Here is a 15,166-nt window from a genome sequence, read left to right on the forward strand (position 1 = left end):
TTTTATACAGTTTTTTTTCATGTTTGACGATCCTTTTGTGAAATTCTTAATTTAATTTGTGTTTAATTTGATTTGTATAATAATCCAATATTCTTATGGAATAATAACATCAATAAATTGCTCTGATAATTAGCTTAAGATAATTTATAAGTATGTTACGATTCATAAGTGCTTGTTGCTAGGCCTACATGAATAAAGTATATTTTGACTATTGACTATAGAAAAAGTGAACTAACAGTATATTGTTTTTTTTTTATCCAGGCGTATTTATGTCAAAATGTTTAAGATAACTAGACACGTAATTAAAAGTACGATAAAGTGTGAATGTGTCAATATAAGTAAACGTCTTATGATAATAAGACCTTTATTATACACACCACACTTTGTCATGTCAAAGACTTAGCTAGGCCCGACTATAATGTACGCCAAGACGGACGCGTTCGAGGTAGTGGGCATCGTCAGTTTCGGCCCCTCGCCGTGCGGGCTGGTGAACGTGCCCGGAGTGTACACTAAGGTGGCCGCGTACCTGCCGTGGATTAGGAGCACTATTCTACCTTGATTACACGCACTATACTGATAAACAGAATTAGAAAGAGTGAACTAACAGTATATTGTTTTTTTTTATCCAGGCGTATTTATGTAAAAATGTTTAAGATAACTAGACACGTAATTAAAAGTACGATAAAGTGTGAATGTGTCAATATAAGTAAACGTCTTATGATAATAAGACCTTTATTATACACACCACACTTTGTCATGTCAAAGACTTAGCTAGGCCCGACTATAATGTACGCCAAGACGGGACAGGACGCGTTCGAGGTAGTGGGCATCGTCAGTTTCGGCCCCACGCCGTGCGGGCTGGTGAACGTGCCCGGAGTGTACACTAAGGTGGCCGCGTACCTGCCGTGGATTAGGAGCACTATACTACCTTGATTACACGCACTATACTGATAAACAGAATTAGAAAAAGTGAACTAACAGTATATTGTTTTTTTTTATCCAGGCGTATTTATGTAAAAATGTTTAAGATAACTAGACACGTAATTAAAAGTACGATAAAGTGTGAATGTGTCAATATAAGTAAACGTCTTATGATAATAAGACCTTTATTATACACACCACACTTTGTCATGTCAAAGACTTAGCTAGGCCCGACTATAATGTACGCCAAGACGGGACAGGACGCGTTCGAGGTAGTGGGCATCGTCAGTTTCGGCCCCACGCCGTGCGGGCTGGTGAACGTGCCCGGAGTGTACACTAAGGTGGCCGCGTACCTGCCGTGGATTAGGAGCACTATTCTACCTTGATTACACGCACTATACTGATAAACAGAATTAGAAAGACTGAACTAACAGTATATTGTTTTTTTTTATCCAGGCGTATTTATGTAAAAATGTTTAAGATAACTAGACACGTAATTAAAAGTACGATAAAGTGTGAATGTGTCAATATAAGTAAACGTCTTATGATAATAAGACCTTTATTATACACACCACACTTTGTCATGTCAGAGTCTGTGCAGACTTAGCTTGGCTCGACTATAATGTACGCCAAGACGGACGCGTTCGAGGTAGTGGGCATCGTCAGTTTCGGCCCCTCGCCGTGCGGGCTGGTGAACGTGCCCGGAGTGTACACTAAGGTGGCCGCGTACCTGCCGTGGATTAGGAGCACTATTCTACCTTGATTACACGCACTATACTGATAAACAGAATTAGAAAAAGTGAACTAACAGTATATTGTTTTTTTTTCCAGGCGTATTTATGTAAAAATGTTTAAGATAACTAGACACGTAATTAAAAGTACGATAAAGTGTGAATGTGTCAATATAAGTAAACGTCTTATGATAATAAGACCTTTATTATACACACCACACTTTGTCATGTCAGAGTCTGTGCAGACTTAGCTTGGCTCGACTATAATGTACGCCAAGACGGACGCGTTCGAGGTAGTGGGCATCGTCAGTTTCGGCCCCTCGCCGTGCGGGCTGGTGAACGTGCCCGGAGTGTACACTAAGGTGGCCGCGTACCTGCCGTGGATTAGGAGCACTATACTACCTTGATTACACGCACTATACTGATAAACAGAATTAGAAAAAGTGAACTAACAGTATATTGTTTTTTTTTTATCCAGGCGTATTTATGTAAAAATGTTTAAGATAACTAGACACGTAATTAAAAGTACGATAAAGTGTGAATGTGTCAATATAAGTAAACGTCTTATGATAATAAGACCTTTATTATGCACACCACACTTTGTCATGTCAAAGACTTAGCTAGGCCGGACTATAATGTACGCCAAGACGGACGCGTTCGAGGTAGTGGGCATCGTCAGTTTCGGCCCCTCGCCGTGCGGGCTGGTGAACGTGCCCGGAGTGTACACTAAGGTGGCCGCGTACCTGCCGTGGATTAGGAGCACTATTCTACCTTGATTATACTGACTATATTGATAAACAGAATTAGAAAAAGTGAACTGACTTTATTTTGTTTTTATTCTTTATTCAGGCGGACCGTCGCGCGCAAGCAAATGTATTAGAGATTTTTAGTTTCGAACGAGAATTATAAATTGCTGGAAGTTGGACCACTGAATCAAAAAAACAGTTACGTCACCTTAGGGTGACGCGAGAAGAAAATCTCACTTCCTGGCCAAGGCAAGACGTAAAACTTTATACAAACCACGGGCGGTAATTCGTAAAGCCCCAGATCGCATATTTATGGCCCGAACCGAAGGTGAGGGCCACAAACACCTGCGATCTGGGGCATTTACGAATTCACCTCCCTAGGTATGTAATGTACTATTATACTGTGATACTGGTCCCGTCCGTCAAGTCCCGGCGACCGTGTAGATTTAACACATTCATTGCCACCCAGCCAAACAAGACATCCGCGCCAGGCCACCAATATTTCGTCATATAAAGCTGTAGTACCACGATCCCGACTATTATGCTTACTCTACTCTTTGCTCCCAACTATCGGGTCTGGGAAGGAAATCATAAAATACCCGATAGTCGGGTTTTCGGTACTGAATGTGTTAATAACCTCTTAAATATAGCCACTTACCAATAGTCCTGGTGGTGAGACCCCACGAGTTCTGGAACACGTATTTCTTCTCCTGTGTGTCCGGGTCGTCATATACGATCTCGAACATTTTTGAGAAGTTCTGGCCCAGGTGGTGACTTGTCGCGCCCTGTTAAAAATATAATATCCATACTTAATATTATAAATGCGAAAGTGTGTCTGTCTGTCTTTATGTCTGTGTGTTACCTCTTCACGCTTAAAGCACTGAACGGATTTAGTTTAAATTTGGCATAGAGATAGTTTGAGTCCCGGGGAAGGACATAGGATAGTTTTTATGTCGGAAGTCATCCCTAAAGAGGGTGGAAAGGGGTTGGAAATGAGAAAATTAATGAATTGCCCTATTACTACTAGATTCCGTCTAAGTAACTTAACTCAAAATGCAGCGACAAAATGTGTAAGTGCCATTATACACGTCATATTGAGCAACGTCTTATATTTACAGCCTTATTTAGTTTACTGTGGAACTTATTCAATTTGTGTAAAAATGACCTATAATATTTATTCCATAACAAAGACCAGCATAAATGAATGTCTATTTTAAATGTTTAATTAAAAATGCGTGTGAAATATCCTTAGACCATTTAATAACCGGAGTCGGCTTGAAGAGCTTACACCCCTCTGCCGAAAACGTTGCACAATTGTGCAAACTTTTGTATGGACTGACGTTTATCTGACATGGCTATTTGTATGTTACATTTGCCGTGCCCTTAGAGGATATAACCAAACGGAGATGCCTTGTCTGCAATGTTCTATACAAAATAGTATGCCGATTTTTGCGAGGGAGGGGCACGTCAAATGTATGCGTAACGTAAAAATAGCCATATCAGATAAACGTCAGTCCATACATTGTGTATAATGTGTATAATTGGCCGCCTATTTTCGACAGAGGGGAACGCCTGTTAATGGCTACTCCGTTTGGTTGTATCCTCTAAGGCCGTGCCCCTCCCCCGCAAAAATCGGCAGGCTAATGTTTTGTACAGACAATGACAGACAAGGCGTCTCCAGTTACTAAATGCTCTAAGGAAATATCCCTTACCTGAATTCCACGGCCGCTAGCCGGCACATAAGCCTCTACCGTGGTGGTGTAGTCTCCACCCGCGAACTTCTCCTTCTCTGTCTTCCGCCCCTTGATGACAGGGATGGCGAGATACTCCTCGTACACGCGCGCGTACAGATCTGTAATACCGTATTATGTTAAATAATATTTCTTTTTTAACATATATCTTTATAAGACAATAAAGGCATCAGTTTAAGGTCGGCAACGCGCATGTAACACCTCTGGAGTTGCAGCCGTTCATAGGCTACGGTGCTTGCTTATATACCATCAGGGAGTATGCCTGTTTGCCACCGATGTGGTATAAAAATAGTTTATGATCTTCATCAACTATTGATGATGATGATGATGGTTTCCGAAAGGTATAATATAATATTTCAAGTAGGTATATTGCGCCGATATCTCCCCGAATTTTATATTATTGTCCAATTCGTGTTCAAAATATCGGAAATCGGGAAACACACATGTACTGTTGACAGCTTACCGAGTAACAGTTTTGAATGATTCACGGTTAGTTTCACTAGACTTATATCGAATATGAACCGTGATTACCGTTTGTATTGTTTTCGAGCTCCCGATATTTCGACGCAGTTACATGCATTTTGTTCACGGGTAACTGAAGATTGCGGGTGGGTGTCAAAGTTGTGTAGACCGCGCTCGGTTTACCCTCATTCGTGCGCGTCGGCTGCGTTCGCTTTCAACGTTACCAACGGTGCGTCCGTTCTATCCAAGCACACTACACTCACTCACTCACCGAGTATTTGAAGCACTTCCTCGCCCGCCTCCTCAGCGGTGCGGTACGCGGTGTGCCCCTCCTGCCACAGGAACTCGCGGGTATAGTTTGTAGCTTTCTAGTAGAGCCCGAAGGCTTATCCTATTGTCTATTGTTCAGTAAAACCGCACGTGCTACTTACCTGCAAAAAAGGGTCCTGATTATTCTATTTGGCACCTGAGCGCGGGCTAGTCCAACGCTCGAAAAACCAGTGTAGGTGCGCTCTCCGATAACGCGCCTTTGTTACGCATCTCGATGACACATTTTAGACTGGTTCTGTAGCGTTCGACTCGCCGGCACTCAGTAACCGAGGTACCGATTTTTTATGCAGGTGGTTGTGGCACGTGGCACGAGCGGTTTTACTTAACAATAGACAATAGGATTAGCCTTCGGGCTCTATTAGAAAGCTACAAACTATACGCAGGAACGGCTGCGGCTGCTTGAACTCCCAACGCTGCTGACAATATACATGTACATACTGTTGACAACTTACCGAGTATTTTGAGCACTTCCTCGCCCGCCTCCTCGGCGGTGCGGTACGCGGTGTGCCCCTCCTGCCACAGGAACTCGCGGGTACGCAGGAACGGCTGCGGCGGCTTGAACTCCCAACGCTGTTGACCATATACACTCGTTCCTATACAGCTGCTGACATAGGTACTTACCGAGTATTTGAAGCACTTCCTCGCCCGCCTCCTCGGCGGTGCGGTACGCGGTGTGCCCCTCCTGCCACAGGAACTCGCGGGTGCGCAGGAACGGCTGCGGCTGCTTGAACTCCCAACGCTGTCAACAACATAGATAAATAGAATACTTTTTGCGATATACAACCGCCTCCCTGATAGCATAAGAGATGCCCAGTCTCACCAATCCTTTAAAAAAAATTTAGAATCGTGGTTACTCACAAAAAACTTTTACACCTTTAATGAAATAATGGCACTGCCAATGACTATGTAAAACATGTTTTAATTTTTATTTTTTTTTTCTATTTTGAATTGTTGACATTCCTATGTTGTTTATATTTCAGTTGAAATACTCTGTAATGTGGAATTTGTATGAATATTGTACAAAATTGTATCTGACGTGTACCTGTATTGTACCAATAAAGATTATCTTATCTTATCTTTATTGGCACACCTCAGTGAAACGATACAAAAGAAAATAACACAAAAACCTCACCAAATATCACCAAGGGGAAGGGGGGGTCAAAAAGTAGCCGATAACACCTCGCGTGATTTGTGCACAACCCCTTAGCGTTGCTCATACTATTTTAGGTAACCCGTTCACCCGTTTCGTGCAACCGCTCCAGTTATCGGACGCCTAAAGAGGTAGTTTGCGGTGACAATAAAGGAAATGCGCCTGAGACAACTGTCAGGAAAACGGAATTTGAGAGGAAGATATTATAAGAAGATTGAGATGTCAATTTGATTCTTTATTCTCTTTATTCTTTATTCAGGCAAACACTAAGTATAAGCATAGAGAAATAAGTAAGACAAGAGTGCTCACTCCATACATCAGTTCAGACTATTAATTTCAGTGTCTACATCTAGCATCGAGTAGCGGAACTATCAGTACTGCTACTTGACAATAGATGTAGCACCGACCGGAAAGTCTTATGTTGTTGAGATAAGATTTTCCGGTCGGTGCTACATCTATTGTCAAGTAGCAGTACTGATAGTTCCGCTACTCGATGCTAGATGCTAATAGTCTTTTTGGTACTAAAACTGATGTATGGAGTGAGCACTCTATGTATTTTTTCTCTATGGTATAAGTTTACAGCTATAGCCAAGACACTTATACTGTTAATAGATATGTAGTCAGTATGATAAAATTAGTACACTTGTATTACACACATTATACACTTTTCGAACTATCTCTAGAATTAAACATAGTTAAGTACATAGTAAGTATTACTAAGTTACATAGAGATTTAAAAAAAAATCTGATATTAAATAACATAGGTGGAGTTTAAAAAATCCTGATACTACGTTGTAGGGACGGCCACTTGTCTGCGAATATGTCTGCGTTTTGGACTGTAGCTATGAAGTTGTTTAGTAACCTTGATGGGCTATCTAGTGGTATATCTATGACTTACCACAACATTGTTCCACTGGTTAAGCTTGATAGGCAAGTCTCTGTAAGTCTGAAGCCACTTGGCGTACGCTGGGTACATGACCGTCTCCGATGTAGGACGGACAGCGATGTGCTCGGCCAGTTCTGATGACCCCGAGTGGGTCACCCATGCGACTTCTGGGGCGAAGTCGGCTATGTGGGTCTTCTCGCGCTCGAGGGCCGCCTAAAACAAAAGCGGCCAAGTGCGAGTCGGGCTCGCGCACGGAGGGTTCCGCACCATCAACAAAAAATAGAGCAAAACAAGCAAAAAAACGGTCACCCATCCAAGTACTGACCCCGCCCGTCGTTGCTTAACTTCGGTCAAAAATCACGTTTGTTGTATGGGAGCCCCACTTAAATCTTTTTAGTATTTGTTGTTATAGCGGCAACAGAAATACATCATCTGTGAAAATTTCAACTGTCTAGCTATCACGGTTCGTGAGATACAGCCTGGTGACAGACGGACGGACGGACGGACGGACGGACAGCGGAGTCTTAGTAATATGGTCCCGTTTTTACCCTTTGGAACCCTAACAAAACAAGTATTGTACAGTAAATGCCCCAACTGAAGTAAATGCCCCAACTGAAGTAAATGCCCCAACCCAGACCAGCTGTCATGGTTGCATTTTTATCACCTGTCATGCTATGCGACACTTTTGCACTTACATATTTGTTAGAACGTGACAGTCATGGTCACAAATGATAAAGAGCCGGCCATCTTAGCCCTACAGGTCCCCATTTTAGCTGTATATTATGAAAGTGGATACTTATGTAAGGGAATTGACTGTACAATGAAAACCTGTGTTTGAGGCAATTTGTCAGTCTGAGCTTCAAGGCAAGACCGAAATAAGTTGCAATAAAATAGGTTTTATAAACACGCGAGTTTGGAATAGCAGCATATAAGTACATAGTGATGTAGGTAGTTACAGTGACCAGGAAATTAGGGATTGCTGGCCAAGCAGATATAGACGATAAGAAGGTACAGTCAGCAGCAGGACTTGCTAAGGTGTTCAAAATTACCTTGACGCGCTCTTATTCTCTTAACAATAAAGTCGCGTCAAGATGATTTTGAACACCTCGCCCGCTTGGCAACTATTGCTGCTGACTGTATGTATAGGGATACTGGGCTGGTGATTCCTTTTCTGACCGCACAGCGCATTTACTGCGAGTCGCGTCACGCCGCGGCCTAGGCCGGCAATGTTGCACAGAAATCCATTCCGGTATTTCGCTTACCTTGGAGACGAAGATGGGGAAATAGCAGTCCTTGACGCCGAGCCTCTTGAAGTTGGTGGAGAGGAACTCGCGTATCACCTCCCAGATGCTGTACGACCACGGCCGGAAGATGTAGCAGCCAGATATGTCGTAGTACTCTATCATTTCCGCTGCGGAAAAAAGGAAAAAATATTTAATGAAATTTGACTTTGGGTTTGACCATTGACGTACTCAGGACGGGTCTTACGTGCACAAAAATGGTACTAGTTCAGCGGTATCACTCACGAATTTGAGCCAATCGTGCAGTCTAACGCAACTAGTTGCGACCAATCGCGCACGTGATTTTTTTTTTTTTAATTAGTATGCAGTTTGGTCGACCTTGTGACCAGCGACTGCTCTTGTTGGTAGAAGATTGGTGACGTGGCCGGAAGGGCCACGTCACCACCAAGGACGAAAGGGAAAGGAAATTCACAGAAGTAAGAAAAGAGAAAAGCAAGAATAGAGAAGAGAAGAGAAGTTAATTTGTAGCAAAAACAATAACGCTAGGTACAGAATGTTTTGAGTTGTACAGAAGTTTTGAGTTATGAGTTCCTGGTCTTTTCCCAATGGGGGCGGGTAGAGTAGTACCCCACGTGATGCGCACTCATCAACCAATCGCGTTGTACCGGTGTCACACCGCTGTACTAGCTGGCCATATTCATGCCACATAGGTACTTTTAAAATTGACGACGTCTGAAGTGCTTACTTCAACTGGTCAATGTGAACACGGCATTACTGTCATCTAATGGGAGTTGGCCGGTCGAAGTATTTAGCAGATGGCACCAGCATAGCTTGCCCTGTCAATCCCTGGAATTGTGTCAAATTTTAGTTTTTTTTAATGGAATTGTAGGCCCTGGATGTCAACCCTTTAAGCCAAATCTCATAGAAAAAGGGGCAAATTATGTTGGCGCCATCTATGCAAACCTTTGACAGTTGCCAACCCCTTTGGTCTAGGGGCGTGGCTAAGCCGAATAACAGCGATGAGTTACAATTTTCTTAACGCGAACTATAGTGACTCGTATTGTAAATACAATAAGGTCTACAATGGTTAGTTGAGATTGAACTTACATTTGGTGATGACCTGCGAGTACCATTCGGACAGGTCTGTATCCTTGCTGGCCTCAAGTCCTAAGCGAGTCACTTTTTTCACGCCACTCGCTGATTCCTCCTTGGCGGGCTTTGGTGACTGAAATAAACAATACGCAATGTTAAATAGAGATGTTGATGTCGATGAAATAACTCGCGGTTTGGTAAGAAAACGGTTGTATTGAGTAACCACTCTTTCTTTACACATATTTCTCTATGGTCCAGAAAAGCATTGTTATGTTGTATGGACAGTTCGAAAAAAGAAACTGATTTAGTTGACTAGTACCCTAATGTCCCAATGAATTGCTTGTTGAAAAAAAAGTACAGTCAGCGATAAAAGTGACAGCAAATTTGTACGTCAATGATTTCAGTAAATAATAGGGAGTATTACTGCAATGTTTTTCCGCCAGAGTGGAGCACTAGTGACTTAAGTATACCATAGAGTAACTTAAACTGTTTTTTGACAAGTTTTCACAGACAATCAAATATGCCATTGATACATCAAGGCGGTTTGTTTACAAAGGGCCTGCCGGGAAACGCGAAATCGAAACTCAGCTATCTGCCTCTTTATCGCTCGAATATACAAGTGACAGAGAGGTTAGAAAACAAAATTTCGACTCTCTCGTTTGCGGTAGACCTTTAGATTGTCACTTATTGTGGGAGTGGCGCCCCCTACGCAGACTTTCGCGTAATATTCCCTATTAAACTAGTAGGCTTGGGTATTACCTGTTCTTTAGGCTTGTCTTTCTTCTCCTTAGGTTTATTTTCCTTCTTGTCTTTAGGCTTAGGTTCGCGCGGCGCAGCGGGAGCGACGTACGCCATTCCCGTCTCGGCCTGGTACTTGGCTTTTAGTTCTAGAAGTTTCTTCACTTCTGCGTCTATAGCGGCCTGGGAAGAGCGAAGGGAGTTAAAATAATCAAACAGCACAAGTAAGCAACATATAAAAGTCATGTGACGAGAAAGTTATCACGAATGAAAGTGGAGGGAAGTACGAGAGGAAAACAGAGGAAAAGGTGGATCGACTGTGTGAGAGATGATATGAAACGAACGCAGCTACGGAAAGCAGGTACGGAAAGTTACAACCGTCGCTACCGCAATTTCAACATACCGAGCATACGTAGAATCCACGCTACGATATGGTGTTCTAGCCTGGGGCAATAGCACTGATAAGGATAGACTATTTATCGCCCAAAAAAAATGTGTTCGAGCAATTTGCGGCCTCCCACCTTGGGAAAGTTGTAAACCTATTTTTAATTAACTTGGCTTACTACCGCTACCCGCACTATATATATACGAAATATGTATGTTTGTCAGCAAAAATAAGCATCTCTTTAAAAAGGCAGCTGACCTGAACCAGCGTCCTCGTAGAGACCCTAACAGGCCCGTATTAGATGTTACTCCAAAACTAGCACTCTACAGTAAAAGCTGTCTCAAATGATTAAATTTCTTAGCTTTAGCATTGACATTTGAATTATGTTGTATATAACTGTCTATTTTGATTAATGTGTTGTATGTCCTAGAGTTTAAGGTGTAAATTTGCATGCTACTATGTAGTTAATCATGTGTTACCTAATAACAATAGCATAAGAACCACTGTACCATGTTTATTGCAAATAAATGAAATGAAATGAAATGAAACGCAACTGAATGTTGAGATGACGGGTGACAGAGAAGTATGGAAGAAAAAGACATGCTGCACCAACCCCAAGTGAATGGAACAAGGGCAAGCGAATGATGACAAGTAAGCAGCATATCGTCGCTATACTGAGTAAGTATAGCGACCTCATATCTGCAACAATCATTTGATGGAAATGTCGCTTTTCTTTCATTCGGAATACGGGTGTTTTTGTCATCAAATGAGTGTTGCAGATACGAGGTTGAGTAAGTATAGCGGCGATATTATTGTCTCTGTAGATATGAACGTTAATAGCAAGATGGTGAATATATCCATACCTTATCAGCCTTCTTAGTTTTGAGGTCCCGTACAAGGTCGCCCTGTTTACCGACTTCAGCCGCGAGTGCGGCGGCTTTCTCATCCCCATTCATTGTGGCACTTTCCTATATAAAAAATATAATTAATAAATATTATAGGCCATTCTTACACACGTTGACTAAGTCCCACAGTAAGCTCAAGAGGGCTTGTGTTGCCCACAAAAGTACCCATACTCAGACAACGATATATATAATATACAATGTAAATACATAGAAAGCACCCAAGAGTCCCAAGACTCGGGAACAAAATTAAATATCTGTGCTCATCACACAAATAAATGCCCTTACCGGGATTCGACCCCAGGACCGCGGCTTCACTACCCACTAGACCAGACCAGTCGTCTAATATGTATTTGACAAAAGAGCAGAATTGTTGTTTACTCATGCTAATAAGAAGTTAAGAACAAATTGAGACCAAAGCCCGCGAAAGATCCCAATGTTTAAAGAGTGCATGGAATCGTCAACGTTACGAGCGTTTCAGGGCGTTTTTTTTTTGTTGTCCCCTACACTTTTTTTTCAAATTTGGGATTTTTTATGTTATTTCTACTGAGAATCACGAGCTCTTTCTATCCTAATAGGAGAAAAAAAGTGTCCTATGGTTTTTATTTCCATTACGTCACCATTTTTCATAGACTTTGTATGGCGGTCGCGGAATGGAAAGATCGAAAAATGTATGGAAATTTTAGGACACTTTTTTTCTCCTATTAGGATAGAAAGAGCTCGTGATTCTGAGTAGAAATAACATAAAAAATCCCAAATTTGAAAAAAAAGTGTAGGGGACCACAAAAAAAAACGCCCTTCAAGGCATGAGAGGTGAACAAACTTAGCTGCGAGGAAAATCTTACTTTACAACTAGTCTAATCCAAATAAATGCTATTATATATTCATAATCATAGCATAGCATGATGTTATGATATAGCTTCAGTTAGTAAGCTAAAAAGAGGAAATAACTCAAAAGCATCACATTACTGAGCGCCACTTGCACCATCCAACTAACCCGGGGTTAACCGGCCAAACCATTAACCCAGTGTCAAATAGTACCGGTAACCATGGTAACGCCAGATTTAACCAGTTAACCCCAGGGTTAGTGAATGGTGCAAGTGGCCATTAGAGGATAAAATGCCATCTATCCCGCTGATTTATGCACTTTTATTACTTATTTTGTCCCAGTGCCTCGCAGTTGAACGTAATAATAATAGGCCTTTACCATCTGTGTCAGATGTTTAAGCAGCATCCCGGATACGACACTTGTGTTCGTGGCTGTAAAGCCCTATACGAGAGGATCCCTCGGCCACACACGCAGCAGGTGTATGATGATGATAATGCTAGTATAGTTTGTAGCTTTCTAATAGACCCCGAAGGCTAATCCTATTGTCTATTGTTCAGTAAAACCGCACGTGCTACTTACCTGCAAAAAAGGGTCCTAATTGTGGCGCACCAATACTGGCTGCCCACAACCCGTCTACAAGTCTACGTCAACGTGTCGGTCATGTCACTTCGACACAACTAAATTTCCCTTCTATGATACGGAAGCCTAAATCTTGTTTAATCCTATTGTAATATATTCGCTGTAAATATTCTCTCATTATATGTAAATATTCATCATCTCTATCTCCGCGTATTATTTCACATATAAATAGTGCTCTAGGCAAGGGCACCATATTGGTGACCCGCGACTTTCAAAATTTTCAAATTTTTAAAAAATGACCGACGAATTCGAAGATTCTGTTACCGGCAATATAGAGCCCGAACGATCAAGTGCTGCGGTTGATCGTCTCACCATGAGATTACCACCTTTTTGGGCAGAAGATGCGGAAGTTTGGTTCGCCCAGGTCGAGGCGCAGTTCGCCGTTTGGGGCGTGAAAGCAGATTCTACGAAATATTTTCAAGTGATCAGAGAGCTAGATCCCAAAACGGCTCGAGAAGTACGGGATATCATAACGAAGCCCCCAGAAACAGATAAATACGAAAAGTTGAAAAAACAATTGATCGACCGACTGTCAACGTCGCAAGAAAACAAAAGACGTCAGTTGCTGCAATTTGAAGAACTTGGAGACAGGAAACCAAGCCAATTCCTTCGTCACCTTCGAGGATTAGCTGGCGATAGTGTCACTGACGATTTTCTCCGAAGTTTATGGTCTACTCGCCTACCTACTCAAGTGCAAGCGATCATCGCGTCTCAGAAGACGGCTTCTTTAGACGACATCGCGATCCTTGCAGACCAAATCATAGACACTGACACCTTGTTCTTCTTTTAAGCAGGTTGCAAGCATGACTTCGTTCGAAGACATGTTTAAGAAGATGGAGCAATCTATAACGGCGCGCATCCAGAGCGAAATGACGCAACAGATTGCTCAGCTAAGCACCGGTAACGGCAGCGGTCAGCGACGTTCGCGTTTTAACAGGAACAGGTCGCGCAGTCGCAGCAGATCGAAGTCACACGGTCGGTATCGAGCTGTCAAATCAGGTATGTGCTGGTACCATAGTCACTTTAATGCAGACGCACGGAATTGCATTCCGCCGTGCAACTTTAATTCGGAAAACTAGCAAGACAGTCTACCGTGGCGGCTGCCGACTGTCATACTACAACCAGCCGCCTATTCATCACGGATAGAGTAACTAAAATTCAATACCTCATTGATACCGGATCTGACCTCTGCGTTCTGCCACGCAATTTTATGCCTAAATGCAAGTCGCCTGACAACTACTCACTTACTGCCGCTAATGGTTCGCTTATACAAACGTATGGCATAATCAAGCAAAAATTAGACATAGGATTACGCAGAGATTTTATTTGGAACTTTGTCGTAGCAAATGTAAACAAACCTATAATCGGCGCAGATTTTCTTGCACATTATGGTATTATTATCGATTGCAGAAATAGAAGACTACTTATTGACAGCTTAACAAGTCTGGGGTTGACTCTGAAAGCCCACTAGCCTGCACTACCCCGGGTTGCGCTATGCGCATGCTCCACAATCTGGAAGGTTTCCATTCCGGGCTGAGGATCCTGGACCACAGTGCAGAGCCTTCTTAGAATACTCTGGACCTGCGACTGCGATGCCTGCTTTGTTCAGCGGAGCCATCTACAAATGCCCGCCTGCGAAGTAGAGTCCCAGGAAAGTGCCTCCTATTAAAGACTTGTTTCATTATTTCATTCTTGCCGGCTCAGTTATAAGGACTCACGGCCCTAGCTAACTTATTGTAATTCTAAATACCTAATATTAATTAACTTTTCTAAATTAAACTTTCATTTCCTTCCTACCTCTTTCCAACTTTCATTTCCTTCCTACCTCTATCCAACTTTCATTTCCTTCCTACCTCTTTCCAACTCTAAATGCGACGCTAAACGTCACTTCACCATATTCTATTTGGCACCTGAGCGCGGGCTAGTCCAACGCTCAAAAAACCAGTGTAGGTGCGCTCTCCGATAACGCGCCTTTGTTACGCATCTCGATGACACATTTTAGACTGGTTCTACATATAGCGTTCGACTCGCCGGCACTCAGTAACCGAAGTACCGATTTTTTATGCAGATGGTTGTGGCACGTGGCACGAGCGGTTTTTCTTAACAATAGACAATAGGATTAGCCTTCGGGGTCTATTAGAAAGCTACAAACTATACCTCAGTTTTGGATGCGGGGGATGCGGCAGGCGGGGCAGCGTTAGGCGCCCACGCGGTGCCGGTTATGGACTTGTACTGCTCCTTCAGGTTCAGGAGGTTTTTCACCTGCGAAAAAAATAAATAAATATTATAGGACATTCTTACACACATTGACTAAGTGTAAGTGTAAGGCCTGAGTGGACGCTCGAGTTGTGCGTGCAGCGGGG

General features: G+C 42.6%; 1 protein-coding gene and 1 long non-coding RNA gene across 3 annotated transcripts in view; one reads left to right on the forward strand and one right to left on the reverse strand.

Moving 5' to 3' along the window:
* Positions 1 to 15,166, reverse strand: part of LOC134655684 (bifunctional glutamate/proline--tRNA ligase) — an 82,051-nt gene that overhangs the window by 19,107 nt on the left and 47,778 nt on the right. The window contains exons 7-16 of one of the 2 annotated variants that reach the window (XM_063511132.1): positions 14,961 to 15,065; positions 11,297 to 11,401; positions 10,070 to 10,231; positions 9,326 to 9,443; positions 8,240 to 8,388; positions 6,990 to 7,190; positions 5,318 to 5,354; positions 4,883 to 4,963; positions 4,111 to 4,250; positions 3,057 to 3,183 (exon numbers count right to left, since the gene is read on the reverse strand). In XM_063511132.1, the coding sequence (XP_063367202.1) occupies positions 3,057 to 3,183; positions 4,111 to 4,250; positions 4,883 to 4,963; positions 5,318 to 5,354; positions 6,990 to 7,190; positions 8,240 to 8,388; positions 9,326 to 9,443; positions 10,070 to 10,231; positions 11,297 to 11,401; positions 14,961 to 15,065 (1,225 nt within the window). Of the gene's footprint in view, positions 1 to 3,056; positions 3,184 to 4,110; positions 4,251 to 4,882; positions 4,964 to 5,317; positions 5,355 to 6,989; positions 7,191 to 8,239; positions 8,389 to 9,325; positions 9,444 to 10,069; positions 10,232 to 11,296; positions 11,402 to 14,955; positions 15,066 to 15,166 lie in introns of both variants that reach the window. The other variant, XM_063511131.1, reaches the window with a different exon arrangement.
* LOC134655768 (uncharacterized) lies at positions 5,402 to 5,678 on the forward strand. The gene is made up of 2 exons (XR_010097463.1): positions 5,402 to 5,513; positions 5,555 to 5,678. It is a non-coding gene; the product is annotated as an uncharacterized LOC134655768 (long non-coding RNA).

The sequence above is a fragment of the Cydia amplana genome, chromosome 17 (assembly GCF_948474715.1).
Source record: "Cydia amplana chromosome 17, ilCydAmpl1.1, whole genome shotgun sequence".
Classification (NCBI taxonomy): Eukaryota; Metazoa; Arthropoda; class Insecta; order Lepidoptera; family Tortricidae; genus Cydia; species Cydia amplana.